This window comes from Stegodyphus dumicola, chromosome 1 (genome assembly GCF_044657685.1).
Source record: "Stegodyphus dumicola isolate Sdum_Otavi_A_Nest chromosome 1, ASM4465768v1".
In the NCBI taxonomy this organism is placed as follows: Eukaryota; Metazoa; Arthropoda; class Arachnida; order Araneae; family Eresidae; genus Stegodyphus; species Stegodyphus dumicola.
In genome coordinates this window covers 85,001,634-85,027,643 of record NC_140768.1, presented here as the reverse complement: position 1 = coordinate 85,027,643, position 26,010 = coordinate 85,001,634, and the positions used below count along the sequence as shown (strand labels likewise).

At 31.1% G+C, this 26,010-nt stretch overlaps 2 protein-coding genes across 5 annotated transcripts in view; both read left to right on the top strand.

Annotated features, from left to right (window-relative positions):
- The window catches only part of LOC118196440 (N-acetylglucosamine transporter UNC93A-like), a 116,073-nt gene that overhangs the window by 30,107 nt on the left and 59,956 nt on the right, over nt 1-26,010 (top strand). Inside the window, exon 1 of one of the 4 annotated variants that reach the window (XM_035367902.2) lies at nt 3,332-4,562. The exons of 2 other annotated variants lie outside the window; for them this stretch is intronic. In XM_035367902.2, coding sequence (XP_035223793.1) covers nt 3,606-4,562 — 957 coding nt within the window. In that variant the 5' untranslated portion in view covers nt 3,332-3,605. Of the gene's footprint in view, nt 1-3,331; nt 4,563-15,993; nt 17,394-26,010 lie in introns of those variants that run through there. One more of the 4 variants, XM_035367915.2, reaches the window with a different exon arrangement.
- On the top strand, nt 9,876-10,911 carry LOC146999131 (UNC93-like protein). Its single transcript, XM_085812099.1, has one exon. The coding sequence runs from the start codon at nt 10,012-10,014 to the stop codon at nt 10,909-10,911; it is 900 nt and encodes a 299-aa protein (XP_085668225.1). The 5' UTR covers nt 9,876-10,011.

Sequence of the window (26,010 nt, the reverse complement as noted above, 5' to 3'; positions counted from 1 at the left end):
TGGTCTAGTATTGCATCTGGGTCGAGGCTACAAAGCTTTCTCTCTAAGCTTAAATTCATTATTGAAACTAATTTAATTTACATTTTCTGGTAGAGCAGACGAAAGAGTATAAGTGAAGGAAAGATTCAGCATAAAAATGTTTTAATTAAAATAAATCTAACATAGTTAATTATTGATTTTTGAGCTGTTTTTGCGTCCTGAATAAGAATGAGAAAAATATATTCAAGTGTGAGCCAATAAAGATTAAATATGAAAATACTTCAAGTTGACGTAACAGAGATTCATTTTCTTCAACAAAACAGTAATTTAATGCTAAAATCCTTTAAAAATGGCATTTCATTTAACGAAAGTTATATTAACGAAATAGCTAGTTTTTATAATTGTAATGCCAAAAAAAGCAAAATTGTTAGTATGAAACATTATAAAAATAGTCGACTATTTAAAACAATTATTTCCCGGTTTTAAAGCAATATGGAAAACAAAACAGTCGAACAAACATATGAAACAAAATATTAGGAAAGTGGTCCGTAAAATAAAATGCGTGAATATGGTTAAACGAAAGTTCATAGAAAACTTGAAATTGCTAACTGTCAGTTTGCTTGAAAATTGAATTAAATTAGGGTAGATCTCACCTTAAAATCTAATATCTAAAAGATAATTCCGAAGTACATAAATGGTCAGGAAATCTAAGTAAAGTAAATTACCGAAAGATTTATGATTTAATTCCATTCGGAAGTAGGTGGAAACATATAATAGATGATGAATCCAATAATATTTGATGTTTGATCATTACTTCAATAGTGGCACTAAATTTTGCGTTCCCTAACTTCGTTCCTATGGATTTCAGAATAAAGCCTTAAAAAATCGTACGAAATGTAATGGTATGTGCGAAGGCTCCATAGACAAAGTGAATAATGTTTTAAAACCAGTATTTTTTCGGAGAACTATAAATGTCTTCATTTAAAGCAGTGAATTAAAAAGATTTTATTCCTTTCATGAAACATCAAAACGAAAATAGTTTGTTTTGGCCGGCCACAACTACCAGTATTTATATGAAAGATATTAACAAATGAAGAAGTGGTAAAGATGAGAATCCAAATTCTGAAAGCGAAGCTGTCAAAAATGTTAGTGTATTTAGAGAAGATTCTCAATAAATTGAGTAGCTTATTATATTTATATAATACGTATTTAAGTAAATAAAAATGTTTTTCATTTTCTAATAGCTGTTATAACAATATTAGCCTAAAACGCGTCAACCCAGAAGGGCTATTAATTTCGTTTTGCCATTTTGCGTCGAAAACTTTAAAACTTTGAATCACTTTTCAAATTGTTGCCGCCAAATATTATCGACCTGTATTATATTTAAAGAAATTAAATAGTGAAGAATCTGTATAAATGTATGAATGTTTTTCGCATTGTGATAAAACAACGGTACTTAGAGTCATCAGATTTTGAATAATGTAATCCTCCTGCGAATTTGCATCTGGAATCTGGAATTTGTTTTATTATCTGTTTCATATTTCATTATTAAATATATTTACCATTATGTTATGTATTTACCTTTATGTTCTTGTATTTACTATGTGTGTTCTGTATTTATGTACCTTTATGTTCATGATGTCCTATACTTACCATTATGTATTCGAGTATCAAAAGCACCATATGTCATAATTACATTGTAAATATGTCAAAATTCTCCAAAAAAGTAATAATGTTCAGATAAAGATAAATAGTTCAGTTGGACAATACCCACATTACCAATCGTTAACCAATGGTAGTCCTCTGCACAACAGCCTAAACCTAAAGCATTTATGAGTTTTTAATTAAGAAAATCAACGATTTCAAAGCGAGAAATGGCAACACTGTACGAAAAAAACACACTTTTATCTCCAGCGCACGAGACTGTGTATCGGAAATTCTAATATGCTCTTTTTAAATTACTTTGCGATATTGCTGTTGAATTGAATTTTATGGTTTATTTTTCCAGTTTTCTAAATTTAAACGGAGGCTTAAATTCAAGTTTGCTATTATTAGTCCAAACGGGCCATCAGTCTCGAAACGATATTTTGCGTCGGCCATTATAAACGGCTGTATCACTTTTCAAATTGTTGCCATCAAATATTATGGCCCTGTTTTACTCTAAAAAAATAAGTAATGAAACGTTTGCATGTACGTTCCTGGAACTGTGATAAAACGACGGTATTTAGGGTCATCAAATTTCGAATAACGCAGCCCTACATCCGAATATGTGCACCTAGAAGCCATGATTTTGAACTTTATGTTTCATATTTTGTAAACCTTTAATGAATTTTTGATTAACAAACTCAACTTTTGAAAGCGAGTAATGGCAACATTATTTGAAATAAAATATTTTATATCCAGCGGTCGAAACTGCCTATCGGAAGTTTAAGATATGCTGTTTTTAAATATTTTGCGATTTTGCTATAAAATTGCATAAAGTTTCCCAAACCATCTGTCTAAGAAAACGCAATATTCATATGATGAACTGAGTAAAGACTGAAAAAAATTGCAACTATACTGCTTTTAAAATATTTGTAATTTAATGTTGGATTGTATTTGGCGTAAGTGCGAAGAAATGGGTATGCTAAAAAGACAAAAAGAAATAGGAATAAGTGCAGCAGCAGACTGGTAGACCCCCGAGTCTCAGCGAGAGCATAGCAAAAGCCTTAAAATTTTTTTTTGGGTGACCATTAAAAATTTGAACCTTTTCAGATTTTTCTTTTTTAATATACTCTGAAAATATCCGGAAATCGCATATTTCTGATAAAGGGTTTCAGAGAAAATTCTAGCGATACACAACACATCTGAAAAAGCCATTTATATTTAATTAAAAATAAAACCAAGTGCTTTGTGCGTTAAAAAGTGAATGCAAACTGGAAACTGAAGCAAAATATAGAAGTGTGCCATGACCAACTATGCCTATTTACTATTTTTTTCCAATTTTAAAATCCTACTGTAGTCTAAATTTCGGGTAGTACGGTAATAACGAATGCAGTGAAAGAGGATACTTACATACAAAAAGAAGTCTTAAAAATAATAGTTTCTTTAATTATATTTTTTGCGTGATTAGAATATCATTCACGAATAATGACTTAGTATTTTAATTTTTTTTTATTTTGTTCTTTTGTTACTCGGTTTTGTAATAATCTAAAATAAATAAATGAAAAAAAAAACATTAAAAAAGTTTATCGCTCAGATAACGGTATCTCGATTAAATATAGAAGGTTAATCCTTTGCTTCGATAATAATATGCTTACATGACGTTCGCAGTTTTGCGCGTTTCAACAATATGATTAAATTATTCTATTCATTCGAATTCAGGAGTACTGCTTCTTTCTTAGCGTACAACAACGTTTGCTTCATTTATCATTTTTATTATGTGTGACCAATATAAGCGATGCAATATTTTTACTAATAATTGCGGCTGATATATTTTTTTTTGTAAGATACTGACGATCTTACTGAAGATTGATTAAAACCATCTTTAATATTTCGGGCAAAATTATGGTTAACATCTTATTTTAAAATACTGGTGAATTAGTTCGAGAACTCATGAAAAATTGTCCTTAATTGAAATTTGAAAAATGATGCCTGCAGATAAAAGCAACTGCCTGACGGATGTGGCAGCTGATAATATTATTGTTGACCACAGCATAAACCAATCAACACCAACTACAAACGATGTATTTCCGTTGAAGATGAGCAGGGGAAGAATCATGAAGAATCTTATACTTCTGTGCTTCTGCTATTTTTTATTCTTTACAGGATTTTGGGCACTCACCAATTTAGAGAGCACCATGAATGCAGAAAAGGGTTTGGGTCCCGAATCCCAAGCGGTTATTTATGGTTTCTCAATGATTTCTTCTTTACTGCTACCTGATGTTCTGATAGGAAGACTTGGTAGCAAGAGAACATACATATTAGCTATGCTCCTGAGTGGCCCATACATAGCATCCAATCTTAGTTTGCGCTGGGACACTATGATGATTGGCGCTGCTTTATTTGGATTGGCATCTGGTCCTTTGAGCACAGCTGCATCGGTGTACATTGATGAAATGGCCATTCGGTATAAAGATATCACAAAATATAAACAGGAAACGATCACAGCTTGCTTCTTTGGCATCTATCTTTTCTTTGGGGAGAATACTCAGGTCTGGGGTAATGTGATATCTTACTTTGCACTCAGCCTAGGTAAACATGTTCCTCCTCCCAATAACTTTTCTCTTGAGACTCACTGCGGAATTAATTTTGCTTCGAAAAAGGATAATATTACAAATACTAATCTAGAACCGCCACCTGATCGTGACAGACATATTTTGATCGGTACCTTTTTGGCCATGGGTGTAGTAGCTCTTATTTTAACAGGGTTTTTTGTGGATCCTTTGAACAACGATGTCAGAAGAGAGAACGATTGCCAGGCTGTGAAAAGTCGTCTTATAGCAGCTGTGAAACTCTTAAAAAACCCTAATTTGTTACTACTGATACCCTGCAGTGCGTTTTGTGGGTTACAGAGCTCTTTCTATTCGAATGATTTTACTAAGGTAAGTGTGTTTGAATTCTTCTTTCTACTTAAGTGGGTACAAAACCATAATTTGAGGTAATGTTTAGAAACATATACATTATCATTTTTCTCATAATTGTAGAAGCAACTGGAACAATGCAACTAAAGGTATTTGGAACTATGCCCTATATATGAGATGGTCAAATAGGGACTCTCGTGCCTATGTACCTTACGCTAGGTTAACATCATTCATGTTACTGACAGTGTGATGATGTACTTGTTCGCAATATCAAAAGCGTCACTGATGCTGATTTTATTATACTTAGAATAAGGGCGAAAAATGTTCTCATTAATTTTTCTGCGTTTTGAGCCTTAAAATTTAAGGACATAAATATGCTTTTGACACATATATCCAAAATGGCATTCAAAATTTATTTATAAATCTCATTATTCGTTTATGTGTTGTTTTACTATAAAACTTTGCGCACCTGGAAGAATCTGCATGCATCTATCTATATACGTTCCTGGAAAGTTTAGCCTTAAACTAAATATAAGTTTAGCCTTGAAAAAATTTTGTTTATTATTCCTAAACATAAATATTTTAGTAACAACATTAAATATGTTTTGCAGCCGATTCTACCATTATGTGTCTTAAATGGTTCCTTGTTTATGCAGAAGCTGGGATCATTGACTGAAATAATTCTTTTTGCATACTTAATTGATAAATTGGAGAACCGACGAGATATTTATAATTCATAAATCTTGCAAATAAAAATAAAATAAGCAGTATGCGCCTTTTTGTACCTGACCCTAAGGAATAAATACTGTTAAATTCTTTATAGATTCCATTCCCGCTGAGCTAACAGATGGATATTTTAATAATTTTGCCCTTCATAAAGTGAACGCTGGCCGATTTCTCTGAGAAAAACTTCCACGAAATCATCACTCTCCAGCAAATAATTTATGCGCATGTTGCTATAACTAATTAATCTGACTTGATTATTAAAATGATTTGCTCATGTAATTTAAATAACGTTATCTTTGTAGCGTTTGTCAGTTAAATAAGTATTCTGAGATTTCTTAATAATGTTTTGAACATATGAGCTTAATTTCGTATCCTGCTTTAATTTTCCATAAAAATAAGAATTTTAAATTGTCAGGACTGCTGTTCTTTCTAATTGCCTTTGGAAACATTTACTAATCCTGAATGGAAGCAGAAAGCTTCCTCATACTACGCTCGTGTATGTGGAGGAGATACAACACCACTAAGAAGGGTTAGCTTTACCCTTTATTTCTCACATTGTACAGTCGTTTCCATACTTCGAGATGCAGAGACCAGCAATTATGGTCTAAAACGTAGAAAATAAGAAATAAACTAACTTAACTAAATAAGAACTAAACTTAGATGCTTTACAGAGAGAGACTAGAAACGCGAAGACTGGCCTTTGACACTACGTATATAGTGAGCGAAATGCAAAAACTACTCTACGTCTTCAAATATCAGCAGAAACTATGTTCTGGCCTTAAAGGCAGACATAAACTGACTGAAAAGCACGCGCGTGGTAATGCAGCAAGAAGACTCTCTCTTCTCTTGGCTAAAAGCCATTTCTTAAATACCTATACAATTTGCAACCTGATTAACATAAACAATTCCCACTCGCGCTTATTCTGGCCGAAAATAGAAAATAAGAGAGTATAGCAAAGTTTTAAAATAAAATAAACGTTAGTAAAACTTAAAATCCTTACAAAATGACACAATGATTCACTTCTCAAATTGCTTGAACACCATATTTAATTAATATCAGTTAAATCAGAAATTGTATTTGCCGACAAGTAACTTAATATTAGATAAATTGCCTAGAGAAATAATGATTATCACTCTGAAAGTCATTAAAGTCATTGACCCATATTTTTGTTTTATATATTTTTCGCAATTAACTTTCAACTAATTATTTGAATTTTGAGCTGTATTTTTCTTGAAAAAGCGACACTGAAGCTCTTCGTATATTGATTCACGGGTGCTCAAACTACAAAATATTTATATAGTTGTAATGACACATATGTTTTCCTCTTTTTTTCTTATCACGCTGTAATACTTTTATTCATTTCTTTAAATTCAGAAATTCAGATAATTGTATCTGAGATTAACATAAATAATTTCAATAGCGTAATAGTATTTTTATGTATCCATGTTATGTTGTAAGATGAGCGATCTTTATCGCATGCATCTGTCTCGATAAAGAGACAATTCTAATTTAACTTCAAATGACGGAATGAACGATATGACGATTTACAAAAGAAATGCATGAGGCTATGATGCTAAGAGCACAAGGACTAGAGAGATCAGCACGATTCTAGAGCTTTCTACGGATGAGAAATGATTTAGTTACTGTAGCTTTTAGAAACTTGAAAATATCTAGAATCTTTATTACAGCATCGTCCAGAGACCCTGGTTTGGAAGTGGCAGAATCATTGTTTGAGCAGGCTTATAATGCTTGGTCCCATATGGAGGTCCGCATCTTTTTAAAAAATTTAGTCACCGATGACCGCAGATGCGCCAATATTCTCTTTTGTCATGTGCATCTTCTACCAGGAGCAGTTTCCTCTCTTCATGGACGACTGTATTGCACCTATCACAGAGCGTCTGTCATTGAGCTGTTGGAAACTGAGGATATTCATCGATGAATTTGACCGCACAGCCCCTGAATTAAAATTCAATCGAAGATGTTTACAGCATTCTCAAAAAATGCCTACTAACACGTTACCTGCCACCAGCAACGATTCGCGATTGCTATTGGTACTATAAATAGAAGAAATTAGCTACGATGCTTGAATCGATGATTTTAGTACTGAGGATGAACAGATGTGCGCATCCGGCATCGAAGTTGAGGGTGAAAAAATTTTAGTGAAATTATATGGAAATTGTAGTATCTTTTGATAACGTAACATGAAAGCCCTCAAGATTGTCAAGCCTCGCTGGAAAAACAAAGTTACAGGGGTAAGTCGATTTAACTTGAGGGAATGGATATAGTGCCAAGATGGCAATGGTTTTGGCGGCTAATTTTTGTCAATAATTTAGAGATAATAAATAAATAATTTTTTGTCAATAAATTAGAGGGAATAGATATAGCGCCAAGATGGTGATGGCTTTGGCGGTTAATTTTTGTCAATAAATTTGGCGAGAAGTCGTCAATAGACACCAAGCTTGGCGACCATTTGGCTGTGTATGATCTGATTCCTGTGTAACTGTGACTGTATGTGGCCCTATAAAACTGAAACATAATATGCCATCCAGAAATTTTGAGAAATCGAAGACCGGAAAATTGAAAATTTCTTGGCGGTGGCGGGAAATCTGTACAAGACCGGAGACAGCACAATTCTCAGTTAACTCAGAGTATTAAGAGATTACTGTGCAAGCTTATGTTTTTGAGGCTCTTAGCATTGCCTTGTGTTCAACGTTCTTAGTGGTTTGAAATGGTAGTCACTCATTGTACCTTGTCTTACTGAGAAGAGCTGTAAGTATACATTTATATGAAAAGTTCCAGAATTGTAAAACGTGTATATGAGCCAGTTTCCCTTAGAAAGTCCTCCACGAAGGCATCCCTCCCCTTAGGCAGATAGCCCTCGAGGCTTTGCCGTAATTAAATTAAATAACCTGAACCAGAATTGTAAAGCGTTTTTGGAGAAATAAATTTTATCAAGGTTTTACCGTTTCAGTGTGCATTCAATCCATTACAAACCCGTATGTAGGAAACAATATCTTTAATTGAGGACTGCATTTTTTTACTTGCTTGAATGTTTCTGTCTTTTATCCTGGTATACTTGTTATTCATTTTTGAATAAAGGTTTTTTAGAAAAATAAAGATCTTCTCATTTTCGAAAAAGTTTAATGAAAAACTAACATGAACGTTGTTTAAAAAGAGAATCGGAGAAAAATTCAAGCTTCTAAACAAAAAATGCTAAAGAAAGTTTTCAGTACGTATTTAAATGTAGTATACCTACGAAATAAGTTAATATTTTTAATAGAATTTCAATTTTAACGCATATCTGCATCCGAATATCGTTATGTGTTTAAAAATATATTGATTTTACGTATCTCTAAATTCCATTTTGCCAGCACTCACGTTAATTAAGCTAGCATGAATCGCTGACTTTTCCAACTCCTTAAAGCAAAATATTTTCGGCTTTCCGAATTGTCCACCTTCTGCATTTAAGAAGTTTTAATTTTTTTTTCTTTTAAAATTATTTTTCGCTGTAAAATTTTGTAACAACTTTTTAAAAAAGTATCATTTTTCTCGGTATTAACTGAAGTACTAGATTCAATTTTGGGTAGTTAAGTACAGTTTGAGTTTTTTGAATTAGTTATTACGACGGCACTATGTTGGGCTTAGCTCTAATCAAACATTAAGTTGGTGGCTTTAAGCTGATTGAGGAGCATGCAGAATTATTTTTAAACTATATAAATTACGAATGCTTATGGTTATTTCGCAGATTTGTACTTTAGAATGTTTCCGGATTTACTATTAAAACTCTTCTCATTTTCAAAAAAGTTTAATGAAAAACTAACATATATAAATATATCTTAATATTTTCTTTATAATAATGAGATTATTGTGTTCTTTAATTAAACAAAAGCTATTCTTTTAATTAAACACGAACTATTCTTTGATTCACCTGCATGTTTTTTTCCTAACATTTATTTATTTATTTATTTTTCCAAAATTCCTCTGGTTCTTGATTTGAGGAAATGAGATCTTTAAGCTAAGATGACTTTTAAAATTCATGAGATGAAACGCCAAGATATCCTCATTAATTCTGTGTAAGGTTTTGTACTTCTTAAAAATTCTTAAATAATAGAAAAAAGGTAATTTTTAATTCTTGGATTTGTTTTATATTACGCAGAAAATTAAGTTCATATTCGCAAAATCTTAGAATCCTCTAAAGTTCTCAAGAATAATTGTGGAAATTCGCTCCATGTTAGAACTTTTATCCTATACATGATAGATAGAACAATAAGATGTATATATGTGTGTTCTGACCGATATGTATAAACAAAAGAATTACATCATAATACTTATATCGAAGAAATATATCAAGAACTATCTAATTTCGTGATGGAAGAGGCTCTCGAATCTTGAACTTTGAAAGTTGACAGGTGCGTGAAATAAAATAAGAAAACATTTATCTCACAGAATCAACAGCTACATTACAAAGTTTGTGTACTCTGCCGATAGCATACGGTCCTTCTGCTTACTATTATTTTGCATTCTAAACATTTTAATATCATTTACACTTCATTTAGGAATTATTCTGCTACTTTTCGCTTTTCATATGCGCATAAAATCTTTTGCTTTCAATATATATATATTATGCTAAAAGAAAACATTAGATGAAATATAGCATGGGCGAAACATTCATCGCTTTCCTGAGACGCTGGCTGAATTACTAATGATCTATCTATAAAAGAAATTTTAACGTAAGTTTCTAAAATGGACCTTCAAGTGAAAAATATCTGCTTGTCAGATGTATCGCACATGACAAGAGGAAGAATCGTTAAAAACTTCCTAATAATGAACATCTGTTATTTATTCTTCTTCACTGGATTTTGGGCATTATCCGATCTCCAAAGCACCATGAATGCAGCTAAAGGCATGGGGCCTGATTCTCAAGCTGTTATCTATGCATTCTCTATGATATCTTGCTTATTTTTGCCAGAGATCTTCATAATGAAAATTGGTAGCAAGAAGACGTATATCATCGCAATGCTCCTGAGTGTTCCCTACATTGCATCCAATCTCAGTTTGCGTTGGGACACAATGATGACTACTGCTGCATTATTTGGATTAGCGTCTGGTCCTTTGAATACGTCACAATCTGTGTATACAGACGAAATGGCTCAGCGTTTTAAAAGGACAGTTAACGTTAAACTGGAAAATGTTATGGCATGCTTTTTTGGCGTCTTTGTGTTTTTTGTGGAAGGTGCTCTAGTTTGTGGGAACACAATATCGTACTTAATACTCAGCATGGGAAAACAGGCTGTCATTCCTAGCAACTTTTCCATTCAGAATCACTGCGGGATTAATTTTATTGTCAAAGATGGAAACGGAATAAATGGAAACTTGAATCCGCCGTCTGATGAAAGCAGATTTCTTTTGGTTGGTATCTTTTTAATGATGGGGATGATAGCCGTAGGTTTAGGAGGACTGTTTATGAATCCACTGGAAAACGACATCAAAAAAGGAAATGGATGTGAAGAGATGAAACACCGTGTCACGGCTGCTGTAAAGCACTTAAAAAACCCTCATCAGCTATTGCTGTTGCCTATCAGCGTCTTCTGTGGTCTGCAAAGTTCTTTCTATTCGAGCGATTTCAACAGGGTAAGAGCTTAACTATATATACTTAATGTTTTTAATGTGTGTTGCCTAGTATTTAACAGTAAGTCAAACCATATAACATTTTTACCATTTACCCTTGTGGTTAAATAAGCGTTTTTATGTTCTCATTGTGTTAAGTGTTAAAGCATTAAATGTTATTTCTCTTTAATAAATCACACGTAAAAATTAATTAAAAGCCTGTTCTGTATTGCCGTTTTTTTGTATTTGTACGTTGTGCAAATAACGGTAAAGATTGATTATGGGATTTTTCTTAAGTATTATTAAAAGATATATGTTTCCATTCACGAAGTTCTAGTCACTTAAAGTAAGGTCAATACAGGATGTGGAGAGAGTGTAGTAAAAAGAAAATAATTTTTTCTATGACTTCTGTAGAATAAAAATTTAATTAGTGTATAAGGTATTTCTCCCGCCTTCTTAGCAGCCTTCGTGTAGTGGTCAGCACGCTCGGCGCGTATTCGAGAGGTTCAAGTCTCGCCCAGAGCATTTGCTCCTTTTTCATCTCTCCTGCTTCAAAAATAACCTAATGCCTATACAAGTGAAACATTATAATGCATAAATTAATTAAAAACGAAAATATATGCCATGCATCTGCTTACAAAATTCACAGCAAAGCGCTCAGTAAGCATTTTTACCAGGAAGAAAAGCTAGTTATATATATATATTCATAAATATTATTTTATTCAGTATGAGTCTTTAAGGGCCAACATAAGTAGCTTTCAGTTTGTAAATAGCGTCTAAATTTTTTCCTTCAAGAATCGGGAATATAGGTTTGTAATAAGCACTGAAAACTAATTTATGTTTAAAAATTCATTCAGGAATATCTTCCCATATTTTTCGCGTAAAAATACGGAATTTATTCTTTCCACTAATAGAAATAAAACAAACATTTAGTAAACTGGAAGTTTTACTTTGAGCACCATGTAAAAATTAGATATTATTTTTACAGAAGGCATCTTATGTACAGTGTAGAGACTATTCTCATAAAATTTTGCATCCTAAGAAACTTTTACCTGGAACTAAGCACCTATGATTAATATATTTAATGGAATGACAGGAACAAAATTCATAGTCATCATTTTGGAAATACATTCCATATATCTATGTAACGTTTACACTAAGTAAATATTATAGAAACGCATATTAATGAATATTATAAATAAATGAGTAAAACGAAAAGTCTTTCTCATTAGAACACTGATGAAATGCTATAAAAGCAAGAATTAAACATACTTTAGAGAACTACGCGAGTTGTATACGGTCTGAAGGTTTCAAGATATAATATTTTTGTAACGTGAAAAAAGTATTGGACTTCGATTGCTCGAACAGCGGTAAATCGAAACTTTGGAGAAACCAAAGTGCATCGGAAATCAATGTTCACATTTCTATCGAATAAGTCAAATTTTCGAACGCTCGATTTTTTTTCCTGCTGTCTAGTTTTAGCGTATTGAAGCTCAGTTATAATTATTGAACTATACTGGAAAAAATCTTATAGCAGAGCAATTTAAAAACTGATATGGCGTAAGAAATGTCTTATAAATCTTATCAAGAAGTACGTATATTGTTTCGAAATTGCTGAATATGCTATAAGCAACGTACCACCATAATGAATTTTAACAATCCATCACATTAATCAGGTAGAGTTTTTATAAATAAATACAATGATAGTGAAAAACCCAGGCATTAACGCAACGACTAGAACTATGCCTAGGATTTAGAAAAAGCATTAGGAGAGAAAATATAGCTAGGAAAAGTCAAAAATTAACAAACGCGGAAGTCTCAGGCTAGATCTCTACTGGTCATCAGAAACGTAAAGTATTATTACTTGGAAAATGTGATGATCATCTATTGTTAACCTGGATCTAAGTGTTTATCTTTATATATTAAGACGACTAAATTATACTTGCAACAATGAAATTTAGCTTGAGTTCGTTAGAATGGTTTTTCGAGAAACAGATTGTATTTCGTTAGTTTCTGAATTCGATTAAAAGTTGAATTTTTACAATCGCTTTAAAGCATTTGTGTGAAATGTTAACGAAATGAAATTTGTATTTATGAATACTAACGCTGTGGTAGATTATAATAAAGTGCATCAGCGTATTATAAACATATGTTGTATTGGAAGTGCCGTTATTTGTTGTTTAACGTATGTTTTCATCCATGCAATGAATACAAGATTTACAACAGCGAGACGTGGCGATATATTTAAATTTAAATCTTACTGTTTATTAAACACTTGCATTTCGATAATACATCATATAGTAGTACTTCTTTCTCTAAAAAAAATAATAGTAAAGTAGTTGATAAAATATATGGTTTTTATAAAGAAATTCCATCAAGACATTTTTTATTATCATATGTCAGAGTATTTTATTAACAGATTAAAAACAAAATAATATAAACTCTTTATGTGTTTTGTGTAATTTTGCTGTTTACTTCACTTTTATTGGATCATTTTTAAGCGCTGTTGCCCGTACTATGAATGTAATGCTGTTTATAATGTATTTAAGTTTTTATAAAAATATAGTAATTTTCCAATACTCATCTATTACGACGGCTGAAACGCTAAATGTCGAGTGGGGAAAGCTATACTCTATATCTGTATTGGTTATACTGGTTATTATATTGGAAAAAAGGCTTCCGAAAATTACATATACAAAGTTATTAAAATTACAAAACTTCATATATTATTAGAAAGGTATTAATCAGTAAGTTTCAAAATTATTGATTCATTTATTAAAATAATCCAGTTGTTTAACTAAAGCTTATTGCATTAAGAACTCTCATGATTAATGAAAAGGATATTTTCATGTATCTACTTAAAATATCTTCGGTCTATCAAAAATGAAGAAACCCAGTAATCTACAGTATTTTAAAAAGTATTATGCCAATGGAAAATGAATTATTTTAATTTTACTGAAGTATCCATTGATGAAACTCTGAGATCGGATTTTGATGAATTTCAATAAATAACTGTTTCATCTTTTTAAAAAAATCTTAACTTTTCCAGAAATATTTAAAAATAAGTTATAATTTTCTGTCATCTGCAAATTTTTAATCTGACTACTTTAACTTAAGCTTGTCATAAAATCCTTAAATCTCAAAATGAAAGTTTTATAAAATCTTGTCACAATATGACGATAGTTTAGAGAAAATGAAAGCAAAAAGTAAAGTATATATTTCTCACTTCTGTATTTTTTGTCATAAGTGTTTTAATTTCTTCATTTGTATTGGCAACCATCATGAAATAACAGTCATCAAAAATATTCAGAAACGTATTTGGTAGCATATTAAATACTTTAATTAAATTTTATGCATTCTGAATTTATTTAAATAGCCAATTTAATTTAGAACCTTATTGATAGATCTAACAAGTTTAAATCTAAGCAGGATTAAAATACCTTTCATTTATTGAGACAAAAGCATTAATATGCCGGATAAAAAATGAAATTTACTGTAATAAATAAAAAAATATATATCTATACATAGTTTTGAATGCATTTTGAAAATGCAACACTTGATAGTATGAAAAATAAAGAAATTGCAGGGTACGCTAAAAGATATCGGTAATTCGTATTTATTAATTATCAAATTCTTAAAAACTAATGAAATGATCATAAAACAAAACACCATAGTTCACCCATAGTTCTGAATGTAGCTTGAGATTGCAAAGTTAAGACTGGTGTTTGGAAAAAAATTTTTTAAAAAATTCATTAAAAGGTTCTAGAATTTTGTCTTTTGCATAAAAAATTATATGCTGTTTGCCAGATAAACATATATCATTTCTAAATATATATATAAAGACTTAAGTTAGATTACTCAAGTTGAAAGATAGTAATGTAGAAAACAGACAATAGACAAATAATAATAGATAGTAGATAATAGATAAAATAGAATAATAACATAACCAAAAAAAAAAAAATGCAGATGTGAATGTTGCAGTAAACGTCAAATTCACCAAGCAAATGAATATGAAATTGAATTTAAAACGGTTCCCTGTTATTAATCTCTTTATTCCCATTTTGTCTTGTATTTTAATTTTTATTTGCATGTTTATATTTTATTACTCCTTTCCTAATTATTACATTTTTATTCATTTTCACTTTTCTATGAATTCTATTCTATGCCTGTGACTGACAAGAACTCTCATGACCTAAATGACTTTCCACTTATATAAGTAAACCTAAATCTTTATTAATTACTTTACATTTATGTGTGCTTTGTGGTGGATTGTGTATTAAAATTTGTTCATCTAGTTTTGTTTTTGTTAACTATGTAAGATAAAAACTTTTATTGTAATTGCTAACACCCCTTAAAGCCTTCTTCAATTTAGCTATTTCCTTTTTCCTCTCTAAATATAGCAAAACTTTCTGTAATCTTTTAAAATTAATTCCTGTTTCATAATTCTTATTTAATGCTCAAATTTCACATATAATATGCGATGGTAAAAAAGCAAAAATTTTTAGCCGGTTGTAATTATGCGTTCATTTAACAACTCTAGGCCAAAATAAAGAACTGAAATATCCGGTCATGACTGTATCTTTACGCACTGGCATCATTATTATAACACGCCCAGAATTTCATCACATACACACAAACACTCACACACCCCGTATATACATAGTATGTGTGTGAGTGAGTGCATATGTGTACAGTTTTAACAGGATCTTGAAACTGTAATGTATCTTAAAAGAGTTGGGGAAAAATATTCATAAAATATTTCAAATTTTCATTTTCTTCAAGGAAATATGTTATTTAGCATTGATCAAGTAAATATTTTTCCTGCAATAAGTAAACATTTGTACGTATTAACTTTTCTGAGAGGATCTCGAAACTGCACCATATTGTAAAAACTATTTGTGAAAGAAAATACAATAAAAGTGTATATGCTTTCAAATATAAAATTAAATGTGTCAAGAATATGTATGTACATGTTGCGCAGTTTCACTCTGGTTTTATTTTTTATCGCAATGATAATTCTTTCCGAAACATTAGATAACTGTTTTGTGACTCGAATGATATCTTTCGTTAAACTAAATTTTCTTAGCTTTTGATCATTACTCTTTGTTCATCAATAAAATGCTCTAGGTTTTGCTTTATTTTCGGAATTAAATATAATAATTTCTCTACTACCCAGTAAGCGAGAGGGAATAATATTCCACAATCCGAATCCTGTCAGGCGCAGAGTGAATTGCATTTCTCAAGGTCGAAAAAGTGTGCACTTGCGATAGCGCTTTGTCGTTCTTTCACCGCATTACGTCACTTGGAGTTTTTTTGTTTGTTCGTTTTGAAGTCGAGTTTACTGCAGTCTGGCAAGCCGTTTCTGTTAGGATTCCACGTATGCTTTCATAAATGGCTTCGCTTTCGACGCCTGAGTGAATGCTGTTTTATTGATTGTTAACTTAGCTACTAAATAGAAATTATGCTTTATATGGAGTAGCTTTGGTATTGTGATATTTTATCAAATTTTTGGTTGTGCGATTTCGAGTGTATATTCTGAACCGCTGACTCATAATTAAAAATAATCCAGAATGGCTCACAAAATTAAGGAAGATTATGTATCAGATGAAGAAGGTTTGATTGTCAATCCCAGTATTAATCAAGAATCCCCATGCCTAGAACCAGCGGTTCTGCCCTCGGTAAATATGAGCAAAAAGAGAATAATTAAGAATTTCCTAGTCATGAATTTCACTTTCTTCTTGTCCTTAACCGGATTTTTTATTCTTGCAAATCTGCAGAGTACTATGAACGCTGCTAAAGGCATGGGACCTGACTCTCAACTTGTCGTGTATGGCTTTTCAATGCTCTCGTGTATAGTTCTACCCGATATTCTCATAGCGAAATTTGGTGCCAAAAAAACGTACGTCTTGGCTATGCTAGTAAGTGTTCCATATATTGCATCAAATTTCATTTTACGTTGGGACACAATGTTGTCCGCCGCTGCATTGTTGGGACTGACTTCTGGTCCTATGAACGCTGCTCAGTCTGTATATACTGACGAAATGGCAGTGCGCTTCAAACATACCGTGAAAGAAAAACTGGAGACCGTAAGGGCTTTCTTTTTCGGCATTTTTGTTTTTTTCTCAGAGAATATACAAGTCTGGGGAAATGCAATATCATATTTCGTCCTCAGCTTGGATAAACATGTACCACCTTCAAAAAACTTTTCACTCTTGACTCATTGTGGAATAAAATTTAGGTCTAATGAAACCAATACGAATCTAATTCCACCTTCTGATCACGAAAGATTCCTTTTAATCAGTATTTTTTCAGTAATGGGGATTGTGGCAGTAATTTTAGGAGCGTTTTTCATGGACCCGTTAGAGAATGACATCAGAGAAGAAGATGGATGTCAAGAAGTGAAAAATCGCGTACTAGCAGCGGTGAAACTTCTGAAAAATCCTTACCAATTGCTGCTGTTGCCTATCAGTATTTTTTGCGGATTGGAAAACGGCTTTTATGTGAACGATTTTACTCAGGTAAGTTTTATATGTTTTCAAAATCTTGAAGGTTTCAGATTATAGATTGACTAATGGTTTAATGCAAATAACAGATAGTGTAAAGAAAAAATAAAGTAGACAGTGAGTGAACTTGTGCGAAATGCTACAAATGTTTTAGTGCATCAAAATGTATGAAGATGTTCATGTGATTTAAAAAAAAAAAAAAAAAAAGAGGAAATTTTTATTTTTCAAATATTTAATTTATTTCGCACTGTTTAGAGAATAGGAAATTTTATTTTCCAAATATTTAATTTATTTCGCACTGTTTAGAGAATATGTAATTTTTGTGTGTGGCGTATGCATTATTATTGTCAACATTCGCTTATCTCTTATGCCTTAAAATATAATACATCCCAAGCTCATAGGGAGTACGATTCAAATCATATAGCTTTTAAAATAATTCAAAATAAAAATAAATATAATTCTTTCGTTTTTATTTACTTATGTGTCAAATGATGACTGAAGAAAAGTTTTATTTAAATTTTCTCGAAGATACTTAGTAGTAATAATAACAACAGTTTTTAATTCTGCATTCTGAAAAAATATAACACGTTGAAGCTCAAAGTAGTCAGAGAATAGATGAATGTAGATTATGTAAGTAACACAAACAGCGCAGAAAAGTAAATTCGCAGCTGGACCTCAGCTAAGATTCAGTTTTATAGGTTGTTGACGTAAGAGAAGAGAGTAATTGAAAAGGACATTTCTCGAAATGTCGGTAAGCTTTATACTCAAGGACATACATTCTTTGTTTTGGTAATAGCGGGTGCTGTTCCTCTTTAAAAAAAATTAATATTAGATTTACTGCTTTCAGTAGATAGCCCTAGTGTGATTCATTGTTATGACTTATCTAATTAATTAACTTCGAAATGTGAACGAATATTATTAATTTCGAAATTACTCGAAGTGGTATGAGTGAAAATTTCGCTTTGAACTTATTAATTGTATAAAACGTTGATGTTGGTTGCTAATTATGTTTCAATTTGATCGATTGCTTGACCAGTGTGAATATTGTGTTTAGTGGATTTCCTGAAAATTCTCTATTTCCCATAGTTACTACTACATCAAATATTCAAAACACTGTTGGTGGCTTATTAGCATTTGATTTTTTATCGTTTAAAGAAAATTGAGTAATATGAAAGAATTAAAAACATTTGTACATTAATTAGCTCTTTGTATGGAGTAAAGGAACTATTGTAATCACGAAAAATTTCGGGCACCATATTTCAACCGCTCTCGAAACCATTTGGACGATGTTTTTGCGTGACATCTGTACGTGCAGACAGCATAAAAGACTGTTTCTTCAAAAAAGCACTGTAAAATAGGTTTAAAATGGGTTCAGAAAATATTTTTTCTTTTCGTCTGTGCGCACTTACGTACAGACGTCAAGGAAAAAAAATATCTTTACGTACGTTATGTATATATCTCGCATAACTCAAGAACGATTGTGCGCTTTCCTTTTTCTTTGCAATCGACTACGCCATGTACATTCCCTCTCTGTTACCTGGCTCTGTGAACTTAATTTTTTTGTTCATATATCTTGCTAAATTGTGCATTTTTTGCTTTAAAAGTGATGGAATTATATGGTTTTTGTGTTCCGGTTAAGGTTTTTATGTCTTTTGTCAATGTACGTGCAATAGTTCTGCAATAGTTATCAACAATATAAAAGTTTTAAGTGGGGAGGTAAGCCTAACGAACAGCCATTTGTTTACATTTGAAACTCAGTAGAATAGTGAATTAAGTCAGTTTTTTTGTACCTTTGGTATTTTTTTGCCGACTGGAACTAAAAGTAAACTTTCAATTTAGTGTACCGAAAAATCTGCCTTCTTGACCTCTAGCCGAATTGCTTGTTTTTATGTACAAACTCTAATTTTAATTGTTAAAAAAATTAACTCTCTTAACTGTCTTTGGTATTTTATGTTTTTCTGTATTTTATAATTTTTAATGAAGATGTTTTGAGTTTTATGTATTTTTGCTTTGCCGCGAAGTGAGAATGGAATTAATTGAATGAGAAATATATTGCTAATGAAATTCGAGGAAATAAGTTTAAATGAAATGCAGCAAAAAATTTGTATAACTTAACAGACCATAAAAGTCTTTCGAAGAGTTCAAAAATGAAGTTATTAAAGTTATTAAACTTCAAATATTATTAAAAAGGCACTAATCAGTAAGTTTTAAAATTATGTTTTTATCTATTAAGATAATCCAGTTATTTAAATAAAGCTTAATTCAACGTTATATTTACAAAATTTTCACAGGACTAGTTTCGATGGTTTTACCGAACCACCATCTTCAGCTGCAAAACCGCAAATGAACCAGATAGGAAATAATGATTAGATAAGATAAGAAAGCTTGAATTAGTATTTATTCGGCGTGTTATTGTGTCTTAATTATAGAAGCCCCAAACAGGCTTATTTTTTGCTTTCTTTTTTGCACGTGGTGTGGCCGCCATTTTGTGATTGCGTGAGTTTCGGTAAGTACTTTTTTGCAATTTTCAAGTTATGTTTATATTTTGTATATTTGGATATTTTGCTTTGCTTGTCTGATTTCATGCATTTTGCTTACAAACGTTTTGTTTTCTATTAATTTCAGTGAGGGATTTTTCTGCTGTTTTGTGTGTGCTTTATTATTGTTTAGTTAATTTAGTTTGATTTTCCGTATTGTTTATCATGCCTTCATCCGTTAATCGTTTCACTAAATTACGCCTGAAACGGCAAAATTTCCTGAATCATCTTGACATTTTACTTAAATGTAAATGTAAAAAATTGATCCCCAATTTTATTCAAATCAAATCTAATCAAAAACCTTCGAGTCGCGTTTCAAGAATTCTGTTAAATTGCAAGCTTGCTTTACTTCGGTCCGTCATAAGGGATACACGTCAACAATTGTCCAAAATTGAACGTGAACTCTATAAGCTTCATCTGGAACTCGCTAAATCATATCCAAAATTCACTGCCCTTGAACAGAAGTTTTGGTCTAGAACGGAGAATGCAGTTAACCGTCATAAAAACACCCTTGCAGTTAAATTCGAAAAACTTGTTTTACAATCTTCCAGTTCAAGTAGTTCAAAAAATCTTCCGATTGTAAACATCAAGCCAATAGTTAATATTTCTAATATTAGTCTTTCAGAAGAACAAGAGAGAATTCTAAAATATAATGTTAACTTCTCACAAACCTGTAAACCCTCGATTCCAAAGATTTTGGCTCTTATCGAAAAAGCTTTCAAGTTCAGTAAAGTTTCAGATTCACAGAAAGAAATGATTATGCATCTTATCGCTCATAATGTGAAATTCAATAATAAACCTTTGAAACCAAATCTAACTGCGAGAGAAAGAGCTACATTGCGTGAAATTCATTCTAACCCGGATATTATTATTTCAAAGGCCGACAAAGGTGGCCAGATAGTCGTCATGGATAGGAACACTTACATCGATGGTGTCACTAAACTCTTAAACAAAGGACCATATAATCCGATCCCTAAAGATCCTTCACCTTCGGACTTGTCAAAAACAAAAACTGCGACTGTTGCGAATTGTGCCAGATTATATGCTCTTCCCAAAATTCATAAAATTCCTTTCCGCCCTATTGTATCAAATTTAGGTACTGCCTCGTATCCATTAGCTAAATATTTAGTTTCTAGATTTTCAACTCTATTAGACAATAACATTTACACCATAAAAAATTCAATAGAGTTTGTAAAAAAAGTTAAAAACATTTCTCCTAGTAATTTACTCATGGTTTCTTTTGATGTAAAATCATTATTCACCAATGTCCCAGTGGAGGGTGCATTAAGATGTCTAGAAACCAGACTTCGCGAATTTCATTTCTCTTGCATCGAAATTGATGAGCTAATTTCTCTCACTCAACTCTGTTTGAAACAAACACATTTTGTTTTCCAAAATAAATATTACAAGCAAACTGAGGGATTAGCCATGGGAAGCCCCCTCAGTCCCATCCTGGCTGATATCTACATGCATTATTATGAATCAAAATTGTTTGAAACTTTAAACTTCCCGGCATGGTTCCGCTACGTAGACGATACTTTTACTCTGTTTGAAGGTAATAAAGATGATTTAAATAAAGTTCTTTCAACAATGAATTCTATTGATCCTGCTATTCAGTTCACTTTTGAACTTGAGACTTGCAATTCTCTTCCGTTTCTCGACATTCTGGTCACACGTAACACATCCAACTTCAGTACTACGGTTTACCGTAAACCTTCATCGGTTTGCCTTCCACCGCACTTTAAATCATGTCATCCGACTAAACAAAAGTTAGCTTCATTTTATTCCTATGTTTTCCGTGCTCTTCAAGTTTGCTCCTCCAAACTAGCGCTTGATGAAGAACTAAATTATTTAAAAGCAATAGCTATTGACAGGAGCTTTCCACCCAACATTATTAATCAAGCAGTTAAAAAATTCTCATCTCAACACACTAAAAGGCACACTCTTGTTTTAGGAGATTATAAAAATTCTGTTGTCATTCCCTTCTTTCCATCAATTAGCTATAAAGTTGCACATATTTTGCAGAAATTTAACTTTTGGGTTGTTTATTCTCCCATCAATAAAATTCCGAGTTCCATACTCAAGGACCCCATTCCGGATATGAATTCCTGGGGTAATTATAGGATTCCTTGCCAGTGTGGTTTAATTTACATTGGCCAAACTAAGAGAGCCTTAAAATTTCGCGTCAAGGAACATGAGGCATATGTTAGAAAAAAGGAAACACAGAAGTCTTCTGTTGCTCAACATTGTTGGTCCGAAAACCACACTTTCAGTTTTTCTGCTGCCAAAATTATTCAAAAAACATCTTCCATTGGAGAACTGGATTTTCTAGAGGCATTTCACATTCATAAAAATCTTTCTGTTCTAGTTAACGATCCTAATTCCAATCCAAATTTGCCTTCGGCCTTTAAAGAAATTATTTTTTAGTTCTGGTTTCACCAACAGATGGCGCCACTTGCTTATTCTTGTCCAGGCTTTCTTATCTTATCTAATCATTATTTCCTATCTGGTTCATTTGCGGTTTTGCAGCTGAAGATGGTGGTTCGGTGAAACCATCGAAACTAGTCCTGTGAATATTTTGTAAATATAACGCTGATTTTTGTTGTTTGACTTCTGAATTAGTATTTATTCGGCGTGTTATTGTGTCTTAATTAAATAAAGCTTATTACATTAAGAACTCTCATGATTAACGAAAAGGATATTTTCATATATCTACTTAAAATATCAACGGCATATCAAAAATTAGAAAACCTAGTAATCTACAATATATTAAAATGTATTGTGCCAACGGAAAAAAAAATTATTTTAATTTTAATGAAGTATCCAATAATGAAGTTCTGATATCGGAAATTGATGAATTTGAATATATAAATGTTTCACCTTTAAAAAAAAATTTTAACTTTTGCAGAAATACTCGTATTTAAAAATTAGTTATAATTTTCTGTCTTCTGCAGTTTTTTAAATCTGACTACTTTAACTTAAGCTTTTCATAAAATCCTTAAATCTCAAAATGAAAGTTTTATAAAATCTTATCAAAATATGACGATAGTTTAGAGAAAAATGAAAGGAAAAAAAAGTATATGTTTCTCACTTCTGCATTTTTTGTCATAAGTGTTTTAATTTCTTCTTTTATTTTGCGCACCATAGTGAAGTAATAGTCATCAAAAACATTCAGAACCGTATTTGATAGCTTATTAAATATTTTATTTAAATTTTATGCATTCTGAATTGATTTAAATAACTAATTTAACTTGGAATGTTATTGATAGATCTAAAGCGTTTAAATTTGAGCAGGATTAAAATACCTTTCATTTGAGGCAAAACAATTATATGTCGCTTAAAATATCTTTTACTGTAATCAATAAAAAATATATCTATAACATAGTTTTGAATGAATTTCGAAATGCAACACATTATAGCAAGAAAAATGAAGAATTTGCAGGGTACACTAAAAGATTTCGGTAATTGTTGAAAATTAATGAAATAATCATAAAACAAAACACGTGCGTACAGCCATAGATTGATTTCGCACTATTTAGAGAACATGTAATTTTTATCTGTGGCGTATGCACTATTATTGCCGACATTTGCTAATCTCTTAGAGGTGGGCCTTAAAACTGAATTATATAATACATTGAAGGCTCATAAAGAATACAATTCAAATCATATAGCCTTTAAAATTATTGGAAAGAGGAATAAATATAATTCTTCCGCTTTTATTTATTTATGTGTCGAATGATGACTCAAAAATAAATTTGATTTATATATTCTCGAAGATACTTAATCATAATAATAATAGTAATAATAACAATTTTTAGTTTTGCATTTTGTAAAAAAACACGTTAAGCCTTAAAGTAGTTAAGGAATTGATAAATATTGATTATATAAATAACCGAAACAGCGTAGGAAAGTAAAATCAGTTGGAACTCAGCTAAGATTCAGCTGTAGAAGCTCTTGACGTAAAGAGAAGAGAGTATTAAGGTGGGCAATTCTCAAAATGTCGGTAACTTTTGTACTCAAGGGGGTCATACATTCCTTGTTTTGGTAATAGTTCCTCTTAAAAACTTTAAAAAAATGACGACGTACATTAAATATTCTGTAACACGAAAAACATTTGCGCATAAAGTCACAGAAATATTTGCGAATAATTGCATAATTTTAAGCAATCTATCGGGCTGAATATTAAATGTGCTACTCTCAGTAAATAACCCTACTACTCTCAGTAGATAGCCCTAGTGTGCTTTACTGGTATGATTTAATCTAATTAATTAACGAATCTAATTAATTAGTCTAATTAATTAAAGTTCACATAATTAGATTAGGGAACGAATATTATTAATTTCAGAATTACTCGAAATGGTATGAATGAATATGGCTTCGCTCTGAACTTACGTATAAAACGTTGATGTTGGTTGCTAATTACGTTTCGAGCTGATCGATTGCTTAACCAGTGTGATAGTTAAATTAGTGGGAGTATTGTGTTCAGTGGGTATCATGAAAGTTTTGGATTTCCGCTAATTACTGCTCACTGTACACCAAATATTCAAAACAGTGTTAAAAGGTGGCTTATTAGCATTTGAGTTTTTCCTAATCGTTTAAAGATAACTGAGTAATAGGAAAGAATTAAAAAAATCATCTTCGTTAATTTTTAGTGAAGAAAATGATTTTCTTTTAACGAATGATTTTTTAAAATTCTATTATAATATAATATAATGCTAAACACTATCTGGTCTTGCGTTAGAGAGCATTAATATTGTCTATCAATATGGATAATAAATTTCTTATGTTGACATAGATCTGTATATTATATTGACTATGTTTGCATAGAAATCTTGGCTGAACTCAATTTTTTGATTTGTTTGATTCTAATTAAAATAGTTTGAGAAAATTCCAAAAATTTGCTTTTAAAAGTTTATTACCGGAGTAAGTTTCATTTATATAATATTTAGCAACAGTTTGATGGAGAGAATTTAAATTCCAGTTCTTATTATACTTATACTGTTATTATACATTACTTAGGTCAGTACCGTTATACATTTATCCATTGGTCATATTTAATACAAATTATGTTTATTTACGTATTTTAATTATATGTTTTTATTGGTTATGATATGAACTTCTTGTTTTTGTACTCTTATTGCTTTATATATTTGACTTTTCAAAAAGTCCTCTGTTTATTCACTTTATTTTATTCCATGTAATTAAACTGTATCCCAAATTTTCTGTCACAAAAAATTGTGGCAGTGTTTAGAAACTAATTTCAATTGTGAAGAATAAAATTTGATTAGCCCAACCGAGAGAAAATCGTAATTTTAATTTGAAAGAAAGAAATTAATGTATGTATATATATTCCTGAATCTTGTATAACATGTAAAGTTTCGTACTGAAAGCATAAAGTTAATAAATTTTATTGAGTTAAAAATAAAATGTATTTAACCTATTTAAATGAAGAATTAAACCGGTTACTGATGTGCTTGTCTTACAGGATAGAAATTTTGTAGTAATTTCCTAAGTTAATATTACTAGGGTTTTTAAGACTCATTGTGACGTTGAAAACGTTCACAAATTTCTTTAAACTTATCAAAATTATTGATTGTTTAAAGAATTGATTGCTTTATAAAACTTCATTGGTTATCTGCAAATTCCATTTCTTTTAAAATTTTCCCAAATAGCTGATAAAAAACTTACTTTTCATTTTCAATGCTTTATAAAGCCTAGCAGATGTTCAAAATTCCATTTTGTTTAGAAGTTTCAACGGATTATTATAAGCATATCGAAGATTTGTTTTTTAATTGTTTTACAAAGTATAATCAGGTATTCATAAATCCCACTTTGTTTAAAATATTTACAAATTTTCTAGAAGCTAATACGAGTATTTTTATTTTTTCCTTGGTAAAATTTCTTTATGAAACTTCTAAATAAATTAAAATCATTACTATAATTAACAGTAAATCTTATTCACAATTAGCACCCTGAAGAGTATAAATAGATACAAATAAAAACGCACTATTAATGCTAACCTTGACGCTACGGAATCGGCTTCAGACTAATTGATATGATAAGAATTATGATACAATATGCAAAGTCTAGTTGAT